Consider the following 18,554-nt stretch of genomic DNA (forward strand, 5'->3'; position numbering starts at 1 on the left):
CTATACAGAAACATTTTATCTTTCAAGATATATGGATCTCTAAGATGGTATTACAATAAAGAGTTGGTACTATTGTCAAAGCATTGGGTATGGGATCTGAGACATACAGACAACAATTGGATTCTTTCCTGAGTTTTATCTTAAAATAAGCTTGATTAGAAGGAAGAATTCCACTTTATCCTTTTTGGTTTTAATTGGTAGGATCCAGCCTGTACTATATCACACTGGTCTCAAACAAAAGATTAACTTGCAGATATGATGGGAACTATTGTGTTACATTCGGATTTTTTTTTTTCTGAAATAATAGTGATAAATTTTCACAGTTGACTTATCAGGAAGAGTTCTTTAGGGATAAGTTTAGATGACCTTTTCATCAAAAGAAAGAAAGAAAAAAAAAAAAAAAGTCATGTATGTTCATCAGTAGGAATGTTGTAAGCTGTCTACTATACTTCATGATAGAAGGGCATGACTTGGAATGGCAATGAGTAATAGCAATGTCATCCATAGCAGTTATCAGTTCTCCTTTCAGGTAAATCTGTGTTAAAAGTTCTCAGGAAAATTCCTGTTTTCTTATACCTGATAATTTTTTGTATGTCCCTGTCTGCCCTGTCTTTACACTTAAAAGAGCTGGTTTCAAAATAACAGTCTAAGTTGAATCATGAACAAGTCAAAAAACACCCCCACAAAAAAGCTATTGAGAAGAGTGTTTATAGCCTCTTGTAGCATACAATGGATTGTCAAGGCTTTTGTTTAAAGCCTAAAGGAGAAATATTCAGGTAGTTTATTTGAAGAGTTTTTGAATTACTTAGTTAAATTCCTGAAACAAAAATAATACTGAAATGGCCTATAACCCTTCCCAGTGTGTGTGTTAGTGGCAGGTGGAGGAAGACAGTACACTTAAGGAATACCATTTTCATCCGCTTGCAACTTTTCCTAATAAAGTAATTTCTATTTAACCTTTTTCTTGTGAAAACAGACTTATGCACCACTTCTATTGCAAATACAGCATTCAGAAATCACGTAATCAAGAACCCCCCTCACAAGCTGGCTGTAAATTATATTTTTTTAAAATAACTTTTTAAAGTTCTTTTCCTCTTAGATTTTGAGTCACATTTTCAGGACGCATTTCAGGACATTTTCACATTTCCACAACCATGATGACTAGACACAGATTCTCAAATGATCACCAGGCTCCCGAGAGCTGGGGAGTTAAGGAGGCTACAACATACTGCAGAATTTGTAATAGCTGAGAATGGTTAGCAACATTGGCAGTGTCTTCCCAGGGATTTATCTGACATTGCCTCCAGCTGATGGCTAGATTTAAAAGTATAAAGAGATTATAAAGATGACTTTCCCTAACACAAACAGAGACTGAAACAAGAAAAACATAGCTCCCAGAAGACTAGGTCTGGTTTGGCTGCTTTCCTTTGGGTCCTTCAGTACATTTATAGAAGTTTTGTCTGCAAATTCCCAACCTGAAGCACGCAGTGAATTCCCAAGTTGAAAAAAATAAAGCTAGAGTTGTGCCTAAAAAGTGGCACTTCCATCAGAAAATTTTGGAACATCGTAAACTTACTTTCTTCCGACGAGCTTCCGCAGCATATTGATCCACTCTATGTACTTTTCTTCTTCTTTTCTTTGGAGCTGCAACTGGTCTTTCCTGTCTCCTCTTAGGAGGAAGCTTTCTCTTAGGTCTCTTAGGCGGAGTAAGAGGGGAGCCATAACTACTCTCCTGTACTGGCAGGGAGAGATGTCTGGACTCAGAAAAAAAGCCTGTCTGAACTCACATCAGATAGTAAAGCTACCTGTGCCAGATAATCCTAAACATAAATGCTGTGGCCTTTTCAAAAATTTAGGCTTTTGGACAATTTAGGATCTGCCTCTTTTTAAGGAGGAATCCACCAAATTGTACTGAAAGCAGAACAGCAGTTATGAGAGCGGACAGCATAAAAGCAAATGAAATCGGTGTTTCAGAAGATAGGTGGGGCTTCTGGTTTTGAAAAAACATGGTTATATAGGGGGGTGTTGTTGGTCAAATATTAATCCATTAATATTATCAAAACTTAAGTAAAATTAATTTCAATTTAAGTAAAATTCATCACATACAATTCAATGACTGTCCAGGGTAGAGTGCTGGTGGAACCACAACATTTCACTTAGATGATGGTTCAGGTATGGGTACTAGAACCTGTCCAGTCCAAATAGCTTTCTGCAAGGTTTCCCACACCCACTTTTTGGCCGAATCAGTGACATCAGGTACCCTCATTAGTAGCACTAACAGGTGCCACCACCATGTGCCAGGCCATGCACCCCACTGAAATCTCCACAACCCCACTAGCCAGTATTTGGGGATTGCAGGTTTTCGGGACAAAGCTATGAAGGTGAGACTCAGTTAGAATGGAGCTTGTATCCTCCAGATCAGCTAGGCAGGGCATACTAGTGGCAGTGCGTCAGAAAGCTGCACTGCTACCTACCTTACTACCAGCTTTATGGGCAATTTGAGAATTTAATTTCCTAGCACTTTCAGTGAGGCATCTTATTGGGTAATATTATTGTTCATAAATGCACAAATACCTGGGATAGACTTATAAAAGGGAAAAAAGAATTTAAGACGTAACCAGAAAAAAACTACTGTCCCATTAATCAGCTTGCTCATAATTTTCAACCATACCACTCTCACTGACTTTCATACAAGTCGCAGGCTCTTGGCGCTGCTTAGGATTGTGTGTGAAGTGCTGATAGATGATGCCTACCGGGAGATAGTAACTACGATATACTGCGTGTGAGGGAGCACGCTGAGTGGGCTTGAGAAGAGTCGAAGATTTATGGTGATATTTAACTTCTATGTACTTAGGCAGCTTCTCACAGTTGTTCAGTTACAGAGCTATGTAAACAGGGAAGGGAAGGAAGGGGATGTTACCATCTGCCATGCTGTTTCATTGCTTCCAAGGCAAGCAGCTGGAAAGCAGATTCTAGTCCAGTCTCATTCGTCTCTCTCCAGAAAGGCATTTTAATAAAGCAGCACCAGAGTTTTCTGTTTTTAAAACGCTTCAAGCTTTGTGCAGTCCTGATGAGAGGAGCGGCAGAGAAAGGAAGGATTCTCATTTTACTGTGTCTGAATGGGCTCAGAGCTCCACAATGCCAGAAACACACGAGTGCAGGAGACCCAGGTCTGAACACTGAAAATGGCCGTCTCAAGACAGCATGTTAGAGGAGCAGCAGGAACGGCTTAGCAGTGCCAGATTTCGACGTGTTTCAGAGCTCTTACGGTAGTATATTTCTAGAATATTTTATTTTTTAAAAAAAAAGTTAGCTAAGAGATAAAAAAAAAAGCCAAGTTCTTATTAACCAGCCAAATCTTAGTCTTGCTTGAGAAGAGTCAGAACAGAGTTATGGAGGAGGGAAACAAATCCCTCCCCACTTACAGAAGGGAACTGTAACATCACAAGGGTAACTAGCCAGCCAAAGCTCTGCTTCTTGACCCGGATGGACCAACCTACCAGAGTCCAACTGCAGAAGCACAGAGGGAAAGAAAAAAAAAAGCAGAAGTAAATCAAGAGCAAGCACATATTTGATAACTCCCATAACTACTCCTGGAAACATAATGGAACCCACCAAAATACTCCCTAAGAAGTTTATTCCTGTCCCACAAAAAAAAAGAAAAAACAAACAAACAAACAACAACAACAAACCCAAAGCAAAAAAAAAAACACCTCCAAAACCAACCAACTCATTTACACTGAAATTCATAGTGTTAGAGGACATGCAAAGTTACTAGTGGACACTGGCTGTAATCTGTATTCCATTTATATCAACAATACTGGCAATTCATCAATAAAGTTTAAGTGCATCCAAGTCCCTTTATTTCCAGCTCTTAAGACACTCTGCACACAGGCTGTTGTGCATGTATGTCCTGTGAAGCTCTAAGTGCTATCTGCTGAAGTCTGGAAGCTGAAAATCATCAGTACTGGATGCCATTAGACCTTTAAGATTATACATTTAAAATACATTTAGAGCATTAGTTGGTATAATAAGCCCCAGTAAACATTGACTTTAATGGACACTTGTAAGCTTTGGAGGTTTTCAAGGTTTCAACTATTCCTCAAGCTACTAAATGCAGCAAGAAAAACTCAGCATAAAACCTTCACTCTTCAAAAGAAGAAATAAGCCCATCTTAACATAACACAGAATTGTAAGAGCTTGTTTTCAAACATTATTGTTTGGCTGATCTGCCTTTGCATGAAGAAAAATGAAGCAGTCAGTACTACTCCAACTGTCTAACTGCTGCCAGCTGTACACAAGAAAAGAACGATTTCATGGGGAGGTCATGCTTTCAGTATCAGGGAAGCGGCTGGAAGGGATCCCTTTGAGGACTTTCTTCCCAGCTGATTTATGGAAATTTCATAGCTCCTAAAAATTATATTGAAAACAATGTCAAGAGAAACAATATAAAATACTTCCTAGCTTTTCTATCCTGAAACCAGGCCCCTAGCAAATCTCAGCATCTGTATGCTTACACAGCTGTATTCATTTATTTAAATTTCCATTCACAAAGTTATGTCCACTGTTTGAACTGAAAACCCATACATGCTCATCTGCTAACTCGTCTGTTCTCAATTTGCTAAAAATCAATTTCATGCTCTTCTTGTATTTACGCAAATGGCATAAATTGATTCATTTGTAGAACTTTCATAACCTAGTAATTCACACTTATTAAGAGTCTAAGCTTTACCTTGCAATTAGAGGTCAACCTTCAGATAACCATTCAGAAGAATGCCCAAACAATAAGAGCCTTTGGGGTATTTTTGCTTTTACAATGACTTTTCCTATGGTGATACAGTTACACTTTGCTTTTTAGACACTTACAGTTAACCTGAAACTAGATTACCACATTGGATGCTAAACTGGTTTGTTAAAGACCACAATTTAAAGAACAAATTCAGTGTCATCATCTTCATATTCTCCTTTAAGTTCACGGACAGAGACCCACAACTCTGTTCAGAAGGAAGTGGTGTCTATAGATAAATAAAATTAGAGTTGTCAGTCATAAGCCACAGATCCTATCTGTAACACTTCAGTAGGAGGAACTATAAAACATCATTGAGTAATATTATGCTTGAATCAGAGAGGTCTCATTACCTCATTGACCAAGTCAGACATCTCTTCTGTTCTGAGCCAAATAACAACATGGAGACATATCAATGCCTGCCAATTTAGCAAGAGTGTTGGTAGATTCTAACCACCGCTTACCCAGAAAAAGGACTACTTCTTCCTGTCCAGTATGGTGTTTCAGTGCTGGTTTGGAATAATTCCTCACACCTGCTTCTCTGGGACCATGGCTCAAACTGCTCCAACCGGGATGCTATCCACAGCAGGTTCATAACCGCCACCCAAATAACTCAAGCATATTAAACAAGATTAGTGCTGCTTCTCTTTGCTCTGTTCTCCAGTGGAGAACAGCTATCAGATGCATACCAAACAAGTAGGAAACTACTGCTGGGTACCTGGCTGCTTGGGGAGATCTGTATGACCTTCCAGAGGGTAGGTATCTGATACACTCAGTTTTCAAAGATTTGCAAACATTTGTTTACCCTTCGAAAAACAGATATAAAAACTCCTAAAGTCTTGTGGTGGCAATCTGCAGGTATACATTTGCACAAAGCTAGGGGACCTTTGCCAGATGTCAGAGATGCCAGATCCCAGACACCCAAAGTAGTAGGATATTCAGGTGCAGAATTTACTTACCCTCCTCACAAATCCCAGACAAGTACATAGTCTTTAAGTCCTTGTCACCTGAATAGTGTTGGCAGGGAAGCAGTACTCATCAGTCCCAGCCAGCTACCCAAAGCTCAAACAAGGGGTTAAACTACAGTACTGTTTTGCACATAAATTTTCATTAAAAAACCTTACAGTGCTTCAAAACTTTTTCCAAACTCAGCAGTCCAGTCTTGAGGGAACAGTACTGGCAAAGCTTTCTGAACCCCTGTAGGGCCTATATGAAACTGGAAATAGCAGCTTTTTATAGTTCATGACAGACTGGAATTATTACTTTGGCTACTGCAGGCTGTCGGCTCTAAAGAAAGATTTTTCTTCTCTGCACTTTTCCTCAATATTTTCTGCATTATGTTTTTATTACTTTTAAGAAGGATAAATTGGTACAGGAAAGCTAAATTATGCTGTTGCACCCAAACATACTCCTGTCTTTGCCAAATACATCTTTCCGTTTGCATTATCATATCACACAGAGAAACAGTCTCCTGAAACGCATGGGCAGTTCCTTCTCTCAGAAGTGAATCTCACATGATAAATCCGTTAGACAGTAACTTTGCTTTCTCTGGCAGAGGAGAAGCATACTGCAGAAGTGGGTAAAAAATGTTGCTAAAAATGTTACTCCTGAGCAGTGGCAATTATTCAAAAATGTATTTGAGACACGTGCTTTTTCTGCAGAAGAAAATCTATACTAACCTCTGAGTTGAAAGGACCATATCTGTGGCCAGCTGCATCTGGTTGCTCAGAGTAGAAAGCATAAACATAAGGCCTGAAAGACAGAAAGATCTTGTTCAGGATAGCTTTCCTTCAACAGCAACAAAAAACCCCAGACCTGTTAGGTCAAGTCAAACCAAGTCAACCTTCCAATAAGTTGGCTTTATGGAAAAAGAACTGTTTCTCAGTCTATGTTTCCATGGTATGATTAAGCAATTAGTTGTTCTACAGTTTTATTAAATCCAAGAGCGCATACAGGGAGGCACATGGGGTACCCTCTGAGGACACACACTCTTTCCAAGTCTTGCAGGAGAGATCACAACAGCAGTTCGCCTGAGCTTTGCAGCCAGCAGCATGTGGGAACTTGTGCACTAAAAGTTACTTATAAGTAAAATCTTAACATTTTCCCAGTCCTCAGAGTCCAGTTCTGCAACTGCCATTGCCTGTAAGGTTGTTAAACCATATTAGACTCATAGGATAAGAACAATCCAAGTTAATCCATGTAAGTAAATGCTACTTGATAAGAAATTAATTCATACAATACATTTATTGAGAAGAATCAAAATACTTATGGTTAAAAGCTGAGATTAAAAAGACAAAAAAAAAAAAACAACAACAACAAAAAACAACAAACAAACCCCCCCCAAAACCAACCACCTCCCTCAAAACACAAGCCTCAAATAAATCCTTAAATTAGTGATATTGTGTTACAAACAAAAATTATTTTTAGAATTAAACCTCTCCTTGCTCTTCCAACTACTTTTAAGGAGAAGGCAAGCTAGCAGTTATCCGGCAGCAGATGACAAGAAGTGAATTACCTTTCATTGTCTGGAAGGGTTAGCCACTGCAGTATTGTTAATATTCTGCGCTCATGGGGGATGACACTGGACCACAAAATATAAAAATATACTTTGTTATCATAGAATATGAAAAGCATCAACAAAGCCTTGCTATGAACAGATTCTAACATGATTAAAAACAATCATAACCACATCATTTGCTTTTACTATGCTGTATCTCCTTTCTTGCTTAATATTGATTCTTATTTTGCAGAGAGAATCACTTCAGATCTCCTGGATGTCCACATACTCCAAAAGAAAGAGGATTAAAAGTTTGTAAATGGACTCAAGGCAGTAAATCTAGCTGTTGTAAATATGAGTGAACGAAGCTCAATTCTGGTAGCTTTAACCCAGATGTACCTTTTCTATGCACAAAGGTGCTTCCATTGGATAGCCAGGATGAGTAAAAAACATTACATTGCTCACATCAGTACAGGTTTAGACAACCAAACTGCACTGGTAGTCTTGAAGAAACTGGAAAATTTTCCGTTGACTTAATAGTAATCAAACTGAGGATTAGGCTGGTGTAAATCAAAACAGAGCCACCTGAAACACCAGGCCACCAGCACGGTGACTTGCACAACTTTGACAGCTTCTCACTCTACAGAAGAGACCCATCCTATTTCACTGTTTGTATCCTGGGACTTCTCACTTGGCTGCCGAGGCCAAGTTCATGCTACGAGAATGACTAGCCTTATAAACAGCTGTTAATGTTCCAAATATCTCATCTTAGGAAAGCTCTGCGGATCAGTGACCATGCAGTTATTTTAATACAATAGCACAGTCAGTCCAGATTCCATTGGATCCACAGCAGAATCCCAAGGCAGGAATCAAACACAACAGTCTGGGATTCACCATGCTGAACTGAATTCAGCACTCTTTGGACATGTCTGACAGAGAAATAGAGATCCCAACAGCCATTTTGAAACAAGCTAGTTTTTAATATCTTATAGTAAAACAGTGGTTCTCAGTCTCCAACTATACAGAGAACTTTCAGTTGTAAAACAACTATAAAGATGAGAATTTATGCTAAAATTTGGAAAGAAGGCAATATCATAAAGCAGAATAATAATCTTGACTATTTGACAGTTTTGAAATTTTTAATTGTGCAATATGAAAAAAATCCATTATTTCAATTAAGTCATTTGTGACTAAGATATTTTTAACAATTCTGTTTTCCTAAAAGAGTTTGCCTGAAAACTCTCCCAAAACACATTCTGTGTCCCAATTTAAATAATACAGTTTTAAGGCACATATATTTCGTTCATACATAAAGTGGCTGTCTCACACCTTTACTATTGTTATTCATATGACATGTCCTTTGTTACCTTCCATAACGTTTTATATCATCCAAGCATGCATTGGCCAGGGTGTTTATGGTGACTATGTAGTTGTAGAGCTTAGGAATCACACTAATTTCTTTGTTTTGTAGAGCACCAGACTGGAGCTCTGTCAGACAACCATCTTGCAAGCCTAAACCTATCATCAGCTTTGTACGCGGTACATGTTATTATTCCCTCCATATGCTCCATGATATTTAGAATAGCAAAGAGTATTATTTCTAATGGAATCACAAAAAAAATAGGCAAACCCCCTTAGTACTTCAATTTTGACAGTCTGCCCGTTTTCTTTGCTCCTGCAATACTGCCGCTAGCATGAAATAGAGAGATTGATCCACATTAATTCCTCAGAACTCAGGAATGATATAAATTTATCCATTTTTCGTTAGGAAGATACGTTGCAGTTGGGACAAAGGAGAATAATTTGGAACTGTTAAACAAAAGAATAAACAGTAAAGATCCTCAAGGCTGTCTTTTAGGAAAGGGAAATTGGATATCTTACTCAAAGGTCAGACTGGATTGTAAAATGAATGAGTCAGGCTTTTGAGTCAATTAGGCTGTTGATGTCAGATGACATAAGAGGACAATAAAAGAGTCTTCCACAAACACTCAGAGGACTAGGAAACGTTGCTAAGGAGGCAAAACAACACACAGTGAAATGAAAGAAAGAAATTTTTTTACATAGTCACACATCTTTTCTTCCGACAACTGCTAAAAATCAGTGTATGAACTTAAAGCAGCAAACTGTAGCTGTCTCCAAGATATCGAATGTAAGGAAAACAATGAACACTTGTATCAAATTAATTCTGAATTATTAGTTACAAATCTCCAGAAAACAGAGGGCACTTACACAGACCAAAAGAACGTGCCAGCTTTCACCCCTTGCTTGGCTGCAGTAATCCAAATCTAATGAGGAAAATATAAGAGGATTAGAATGTGTTCAGATCTTTAATGACCCTCTGAAATCAAAAGAAAATGTTTTCAAGACACATTCTTCTACCCTGAGCCTAGAAGTGAAAATTGCAGTTTTCAGCCTGCGTCCCTAATTCGAACACGTGGAGTGCTAAACCTATGCAAATTCTGTCGCAGTGGATCAGCCTCTGCGCTATAGACTTTCACCCCTAAATCTCTGTGTTGCTTTTAATAAAAGCATTAAGATTCATAGCCTGGAATTTGTCCATATTTAATTTAATTTTCAAAAAACAGCCATTACTCACCTAAGCCTTTTAGTGTTCAAGTTTTGGAGGACACTCTGTTAGGAAAGAACATGGCTTAACACTAATGAGTGTCTGCATGAATGTCCCTCTTTCTCTATATTCTGCCAACCATAGCCACCAACAGAAAATGTGTTAGAAAAGGGTGCACAAAAACAGGCATGGATGAGTGAGCAGTGGCATAAAGACAGCAGGGAGGGACAACTTCCTCCATAGTTGTGATCGATAGAAATGACAGAAATAATCTCCGTGAATTTTTCAAATCCTTTTTTTCAATCCTTCAATCTCATATATTCTTCTGGCTATAAATCAATTTGTAGCAGAAAGTCCACAATGCAGTCACACACTGCATGAGTGTGTTTTTATTTTTGTTTGGTTTAAACCTACCAGTTTCACTGGGGTTAGGGTACTATTCTCATACTTTGAAAACAGGTTACTAGTCCTTTCTTTTCACACTTCTATACAAGATTCATGATATACCCCTCTATTTATTCCTTTTTGAGCAAGAGTAGCCTTGGTAGATCTTGCTCTAATGAAAGCCATACCACACCCCTGGTTATCCTCATTACCCTTTTCTCTCTCTCCCCCTTCACCCTTTATCTCTTTTCGCTTCTATGAGTATCTGTACAAGGCAGGGGAATGAGAATGACCAAAAGATCAGAATGATCAGAAAGGTTCTCAATCAAGGAATGCAAACAATATGAGTTTGTAGCCCCTACAGAACTAATTTTTTCTTGCCAGGAACTATCCAAATTATCTCAAAATCCATTTCAAAAGTGGTAATGGCTTAAACGCCAGCATTAGGTATACAACCAGATTATTTCTTCTCGTTATTTATGCATAGTACAATTTATTAATTTCACAAGCAGTTAACCCAAAACATAATTCCCTTACTTAATAATTGCAAAATCTTTGGTTTACTTTAAATCAACTTTTTGAAAATACATTCAAGCCCCCTCTACCTTGCTCAAACAGGCATGTATAAACTGTCATCTGGGTATGTATTATTCAAATTTCACACCTGAATTATTCAGGCATCAGTTTTAATTGAAATAAATTTGGAACAGTCTGATGAAAGATCATTTGTACACTGAGGCTATAGTTAACAGCAATTAAATTTGGATATTGTTATTTATGGGAAAATTGGTCATCTTTGCCTTTCCAGTGCCCTGGACACACCCCTTAACTTATCTCTCAACTTCAACTCTTCCAAATTCTACTGGACACAATCCAGCTAAATTAAAAATCACAGCTATAGAAGATCTTTTGTTTTCACTGTATTCTAACTTTTTGGTAATGTATCCTCTTTTCCAGGAAAGAAGACATCCATAGTAACTTTACAGAAATGGTGATTTACTAAATAAATACAGCAAGAGCAGGAACAAAATGGCCACAGATTTGCAGCCCACCTTTCTTTGTTTTCAGGTGCTTCTGCTTAAGAGTCTGATTTCAGGGCTGGTTCATATTAATCTATGCTCAAGCTGCCACCAAATGGGGAGTCCCCCAAGCATCTCCTCCAGCCTTTGCAACCCCAGCCTTCCACCAGCACTGAGGTTTGCATGGTGACAATGACCACAAGATGATGTGGCTGCAAAGTAACTTCCCCAAAAAATTAAAAAAAAAAATTGCTTTGAATTTATATTGTAATTCGGTTTTGAATTATTGACTAACAGGGATATTATTTTCAAAAGCTTGCAGGATACTAGACCTGACAGGATGGGACAGAAGGATGGAGGTGGACAGGAGAGATGAGGAAACATGTCTACAATCCACTGATCATGTCACTGAGCCTATACCTTGCAGTCAGAGGAGAGACTGCAATGCAAGGATGCATCCACAAGCTCGTTTGTGTCATACATAACTTCAGCCTGGACCCTGTGTCTAAGGCAGGATCTACTTCCTGTTCATCAGTGGTTCAGGGGCTTCCCAGGTGACAAAAGGCCCACACTTAAAGCAATTACATTTTTCTTTGCATTGCAGGTTTATTCCTAGAGTAGAACCATATCATGGCAGCAAAAAGAGGTCAAATACCAATTCAGTATGAGAAGTGTCAGCTCCACTGCAGCTGTGCTCTTTGGTCTTGCTGTATTTAGAAAACCATTGTCCCTACAGAGCTGCAGCAGATTCGTTTTCCTTTTAAAGTGTTTGTGTTCCTGCACAGTTTAAATAATTTTGCAGATATCTTTGGGAAAGCACCAACAAACTAAGTCCAGGGAATTGGATTTTACCATCTGTTAACTCTAGCCTGACTTTCTAGTGCTTTGGCCTGCACAGGTCCAAGTGGTCCAGCCTGCCTGGTTGGCCAAATCAGACCAGCCAAGTTCCACCCTCAGCAGCTGGAGCTGTCCTGTGCTGCTCCCAACTGTTAGCACTGCTGAGGCACCTGTGACCCTGTCTATTTTAGGCAAGAATTTTAAACATTTGCCAAAAGACACCCTCCCTCTGGCCAATCAAGTAAAACAGCAGTTGTCTTGACAGATGAATAATTAGGCCCTATGCACATTGCCAAGGTACCCAGCATGCCTGCATGGTAGCTATTTTTTATTCCTGTTGAGCATAGAGTGTACCTCCTGTGTGCCAAATGAAAACAGCATGAACACCTTTCTGAACCAGCAGTAATGCAAGTAAGTGGAGATCACGCCTAAGTGAGCAGTCAGGGCAGTCCAAAGGCACCTGGACTGGCTTCAGAGAGGGAAATACTGCACCCTCCCTGCTCCCAAGTATTTCACCTCGGGAATGCAGCCATTTACATTGGCATTAACAGTTTGGATGAGGACATGTGTCTGCTGCACTTGAAAAAAGCTCAACAGCTAAGACAATGATCTGTTGAAGTCAAAGACCAGCAAATCAAAAGGCCCATATCTGACCACAACATCTGAGAAGCGAGTCTGAATGACTCCATCCTGACTTTGCCAGGCAGAGCCTGGTTCAACTTAAGGTTACAAAAAAAACACTACTGGACCTCTTCACTTCTTATTTTTTTAAAGAAAAAAAAATAATAAAGCCTTTGGTTCATTTAAAACCAAAATAATAAAATTCAACACTATTCAACATCATACCTAAAGCTGCTACTCATAACAATACATTTGCAGAGACACTTTTAAACATGCAGAGAAGCAGCAGTTATCTAGGTGGAAGAATTTCTATCTGCATTGAACAAGCTTTAAAAATCAAACTTCCAGTGTGTTTTAGAGTTGTGACAGTTACTGCTGATGAATCTAGCGGCAGTAATCTCTACCAGAAGCACCCTTGTTTAGCCAGACCCTTTACTGTCTAGGTAAAACTAGACAACAGACTGGAGCACCTAAGTTTCCTTACTACCCTCAGCTGTAGTAACTCCAGCAGAAAAGCATGGCAAACTTACTGCAGCCTAATCACCAGTGAACACCTCTCTCTGTCTTTACATTAAATTCATTGTCTTTCAAGGCAGACTTCGAGTCATGCCTCTCACAGCCCAACATGTGTCTACACTGTCAGTCAATGTAGGATAGAAAAAAAAAAGTTAGCTGTTGCCCTCTCAACCTTGTCCATCCAAAACAACTGAAATTAAGAAGGGAATAAAGCTTATTGTTCCATTTCCTCTCTGTCAGTTAGAGTCACAGTCTCAAAGTTAATTAATCCTGGATGTTCCATACTCAGCATGTAAATGCAATGCATTACATATGCTCTATGGCTGGTCACATCTGTTCAGGTCACTTATCATAAAGTTTGCTGTGTTAGGCATTGCAAGGTCAGTACCATTTGTGAGCTTATGTAATTTATTTGGCATATGTAAATACGTTGGTTTTAACTGTTAATGTTAGAATTTTACAGTCAGCTGTTTATGTCAGATGCGCACCCCTGGTTTGCGTGAGGGACGAGCCTTATTTGTATTGCAAGCTATATAAAGGCCATATTTCTGAACTGATTTGTAAACAGGAGGGGAATATTTAAAAAAAAATAAATAAATCAAAGATTAACCCCTCTGTCTTCATACCATGACACAGAAATTAAAGAATATCTAACTTTTCCGATGCAGAAAGACCTGTTAAATTACGGACCCACAAATTCAACCCCAGTACACTGGCAAATGTCCCAAGAAATAATATACATGCTTTTCTAGATGTATATGAAACATATCCTGTAAGCTGAATTACTGTAATTTTTATAACCTCTGTGCTGAATGACTACAATTCTTCTCCTTTATTTATGGATAAAAATAGACAGGCTAAACAATAGTTTATGCGGCAATGCCATACGAAATATGTAAGTCCCAAGTTCTCCCTTCTTCTGACTGCTAGATATATTTGCACACAGACAGTACATAAAGAATTATTCAAGATAGTTCAAACTGTTAAATTGCCTTTGAAAACCTGCATGGAAAGTGGGGCACCTCCCTACTTTTAATCTTCCATGAATAAATAAGAGCCCATAACTTTGCAAAGGCTGCCCCATATTTGTCACACTACGAAAGGACTGGCAGCAGCACCTCTCAGGTCAGGGCTGATGGGAGGGGCAGCTCTGAAGTCCAGGCCTTGGACCAAGTTGTGCAAACATGCCCCTGCTCGCCAACCAGGAAAGGAGATTCATGTCAGGAGCAGAGGAAGCACACACATCCACTGCAGCAGAGATCTGGTAATGCATGAATGGGAAATCCCTTCCACATCCAGGCAAAGGTGGGAGACAGGAAATCACAGTAGTATTTCCCAAGTAAAGAAGCGTGTACAAGAGTGGTGCAAGCACGCAGAATTAATACCAGGGTGGTGCCAAATGTTACACTCCTGCACCATTTGCAATTTGTCCTGCCAACAAGGTAAAACATGGAGTAGCCCCTTCCACACTCCTTACTCTTTAACAGGACAGAGGTGATCTCATAGCCTTGATAACTAAGCATGGCCTTCTTGCCCAGACAGAAGATTTTGGTACAAGAAGCCTATTAAATAATTAGACAGACTCAAAGAACCCTGTTGCTTGTTCATGGCTCAAGCTAGACAAAAAGAAATACTTTCAAAAAGACAATAGTGAACATGCCTCCTTCTGCTTTCCCCACCAATCTACAAAGTGATTGCAAAATGTGTTCAGGACAAAAAAGCAAGTGACAGCTTTCTGCAGAGCCTGGGCTTCTCAGATGTAACTATCCTGCCAATGCTCAGGCTGACTAGGCAAGAAAATAAAAATAAGGTCTTTCTGTAATCATTAGATAGTCAAAACCCACAAAATTCCAATAAACAGGAGAACAGAATGGTTTTATCCCCAAAATTGACACAGAACGTGAAATTTAGATAAGATCAGGAATATCCAGCTAAGATGTGTAGCAAGCAATGATGCCTAGTGTCTACAGCCATAACTTGCAGACTGTAAAGACAGCTTCACATCATGCTGTCACTTATCTAGGAATGTCATGGCCCTTTTTAAGGATTATCTCAGCATCTAAAGCTGGGCCCTTTTTGATGTTTGTATTCTCTTTAAAAGGTTAATAGCAAAAATAAAGCTTCACACAAGGTGCCTTAAACAACCTTCAATACTTTTATAATTAAGATATTTCTGGAGAGAGACATCTTTGGAGCCAAACTCAGATGCAAGCTGGGTTACCTTCTGCAGAAGCCCCTCTGTCCCCATTAGCCACAGACGGGCAGTTTTATACTTGACATCTTCTGACCTTGGGAAGGCCAATGGGTTATTTCTAAGGACCATGAAAGATCACTAAAAAAAAAAAAGCAATGTATTGTCTGCAGTGTAAGCTTAAGTTCACTACATCAAATCAAGATATGGAAAACTACTGCTTAATGGAAGTCAAAGGCAGCTGGGGTTTAATTTAGTGTTTAAAGTTACTTGGGATGAAAACAGAGTCTCAATGTCATGAAAAATGAGCAGTAAACTTAGTTTCCCCCTTGGGACCATAGGCCCTGATGCTCACCATTTCTGTGAGATGCTGTAGCAATATGAGGAGTGGTTTTGCAGCTGTTTCCTGTCAAACATTTTTGGTTTGAAAACAAGGTGGTTTTAAGCTTATACAATAAATCAAGGTTGTATACTAAATCAGAAGACTGGATTTCAGGAAGTCCCACAGGCAGCTACAGCACCTCAAAACACTTCCAAGCTACCTTCTCCCCCTTTCTCCTTTTCCTAATGCTCTTAAAATTAATTTCTCATAATTCCTGGTGTAGAAACATTCAGCTGCCCATCTGCCAAATCCCACTGATGTCCATGGTAATCTGGTTGTTTCCCAGTAAGTTGCTGAGTATTAGAACAAGTAATTAGGAAAAAAAAAAAAAAGAAAGAAAAATCACTAACCCCCCCACATTTTAAGAAAGCCTTATATAGTAGGCCAGTTTCCAGAAGCGAGAAAGTATTTCAGAAATTATCAACATTAAATGACATTCTCTTCTAGGCAGTTTTAGCCATAACACAAGGCTGCGTGTCCCAGGCACTTTTCTTGCCTCCCTGGGCAGAAAAACAGTAATTCCCAATTCTGTGTGAACAAAGTACAACTCTGCAGTTGTTTGAGTAGGCCAGTTTGAGACCCAGAACCTACAAAGCACCAGATGAATATGTGATATGACAGACAAGATTTCTGTGACATGCAGACCAGATTTCCCTTCCTCCTTCCTTGACTTTACTGTCTTGTCTTTCAATACCCAGCTGGTTTTGGCAGTCTTTGTCATGTGACATTTAGAGAAAACTATAAAAAGGAGTTAGAAATGGACTGTATCTAATCCATATATAGATGGAGATAATTCTTTCTCTTATTAAAATCTGCAGTTCTCTTATCAAATATGCAATGCTTCCATGTGTAGAGTATAATTTATACCATATTTCTGCAAGAGATCTACCATCTCCTTACCCAGCCACTATGGCCGCTCTATCAGGTTTGCCAAATTTACAGGTTTTCCTCCTATTAAGTGTGTGTGGATTGAATTATAGGCCTTCCTCTATGCGTTTGTTTCCAGTTTTCCAAAAGACATTTCCAGTTTACCACATTATTTGTGTGTTTTTCCTTTTTAACACTTCTTCAGATCAGCTGGTTTATTTTATTGTCCTTACTTGTGTATGCAACATTCCCTCCTCTCCTTTGAGGATTTCATCCAGTGTATGGCCACCCACTGTTGTGTAACTTTCTTGAACTCTGCTCAGCTGACATTTATCATGACATTTGTTTACAATCCAGAAAAACTTTTATTCTCTGGAGCAGCTTAGGTGTTTCTAATGGATGGGTGTGGGAATTACCAATATTCCCCACTCAACACAGCAGGTGATGAAGTACTTATAGACTCACATTGTACTTTGAAAATATCGTGGTTTAAAAATAAAGACATTTGTACAGTCCCCAACAGTTAGTTCCCCACTAACTCCGGCCTAATTGTGATTAAGGTAAGATGCACAATTAAATTTGCAAGGCATAATGAAATTACAGCTGCTTAATAAGTAGTCACACAGCAGTTGAGCCACAAGATTGTCTATGAGCTCGATGCCTGACTGCAGCAGGCACAATGTGTTAGCTGTGTGGCTCTGGCTGTAGCTGAGAGGGAGGAAGAGGTTACTCACTGCCATCCTTTCACTGCTCCTAGTTTTTATCCTGCTTCTTTGCTCACATCCAGAAGGAAAACAGCTAGGCACGTTCCTCACTCTCCTCTCCACACAATCCGTGCTAAAAGCTAACCCGTGTCATCGCTGGGCAAGGGAGTGACTACGCTTACTGTTATGCTGACAAATTTTACAAGAGCACAAATACCTCATTCTGGCTCAGCTACAGCCAGATACATCTGCCTGTCACACATCTGCCTGCAGTTCTAAATTGTCCTGTCTCGCCTTTGTTGCAGGCTAAAACCACACGCAGACAAATAACACACACTTGTTAAGCCTAAAACCATCTGAGTAACTTCCTTTAGTCTCTTGGGAGATTTCTGTTTTAAGAGATTTGGGGGATGACACTGATCACTTTAGCAAACAGCAATGACAGATTATGGTGTTCCCAAACCACTTCCAATTTCCCCACCTCTATCACCTCACTCTTTTGTGGGATTAACTGGTCAGGGAGCTTTTAAACTATAGTTCCCTAAGCAATCAATGCAATGAAATGTGCAGGCATCTTGGCTGCTTCCATGTAAAACTTATTAGTCTAATTTAAACCAACTTCTGTTGGCAAAGCAAGGCTCCACAGCATGCACTAATATGGGAAAGTGCAGCAGAAGCAAGGGAACCTTTTTAGCTGTAGTAATGCAGAATACTTTGAAGGAGGCCATTTCCTTGCCGAGAATGAGGATTCAGAGCTAGAGAAACCACGAAGTCCAACACTAATCTAAGACAGAGGACCTAGTTCAGCCACTGCTGCTGCGCTCAAAGCAAAAATTAATTTACAAACTCCTACAGCCTCTGCAGCAAGTCAGGTAACAGCAATCGCTTGTGGACTTAACAAATAATAATTAAGAAGTTGCACCATGCTATACTGACAGAACATTAATATTTGAACTGCCGCAAGAACATTGCTAGGACGAAAACCTGAGAAACCATAATGAAAAGGAAACATTATGCCATGGTGATGAAAATATAGTGTTAAAATGCTGCCTAAAGTGAAGGCTTTTTTTGTAGCCACATCTAATTTATACTTATCAATGCAAGCACCTTTCCGTAATCAATGGCTTTATTATTCTGAAAAGCAAAAGCCAACTCAAAACGTTACATTAAGTTGATAGACACAG

General features: G+C 39.2%; 1 protein-coding gene across 3 annotated transcripts in view; it reads right to left on the reverse strand.

The window, feature by feature from the left end:
* The window catches only part of ENPP2 (ectonucleotide pyrophosphatase/phosphodiesterase 2), a 58,404-nt gene that overhangs the window by 24,841 nt on the left and 15,009 nt on the right, over positions 1–18,554 (reverse strand). For 2 of the 3 annotated variants that reach the window (XM_086466127.1, XM_086466126.1), the window contains exons 9-11: positions 9,513–9,568; positions 7,302–7,367; positions 6,466–6,538 (exon numbers count right to left, since the gene is read on the reverse strand). In XM_086466127.1, coding sequence (XP_086322253.1) covers positions 6,466–6,538; positions 7,302–7,367; positions 9,513–9,568 — 195 coding nt within the window. Of the gene's footprint in view, positions 1–1,576; positions 1,733–6,465; positions 6,539–7,301; positions 7,368–9,512; positions 9,569–18,554 lie in introns of all 3 variants that reach the window. The other variant, XM_086466125.1, reaches the window with a different exon arrangement.

The sequence above is a fragment of the Leptosomus discolor genome, chromosome 5 (assembly GCF_034619465.1).
Source record: "Leptosomus discolor isolate bLepDis1 chromosome 5, bLepDis1.hap2, whole genome shotgun sequence".
Classification (NCBI taxonomy): domain Eukaryota; kingdom Metazoa; phylum Chordata; class Aves; order Leptosomiformes; family Leptosomidae; genus Leptosomus; species Leptosomus discolor.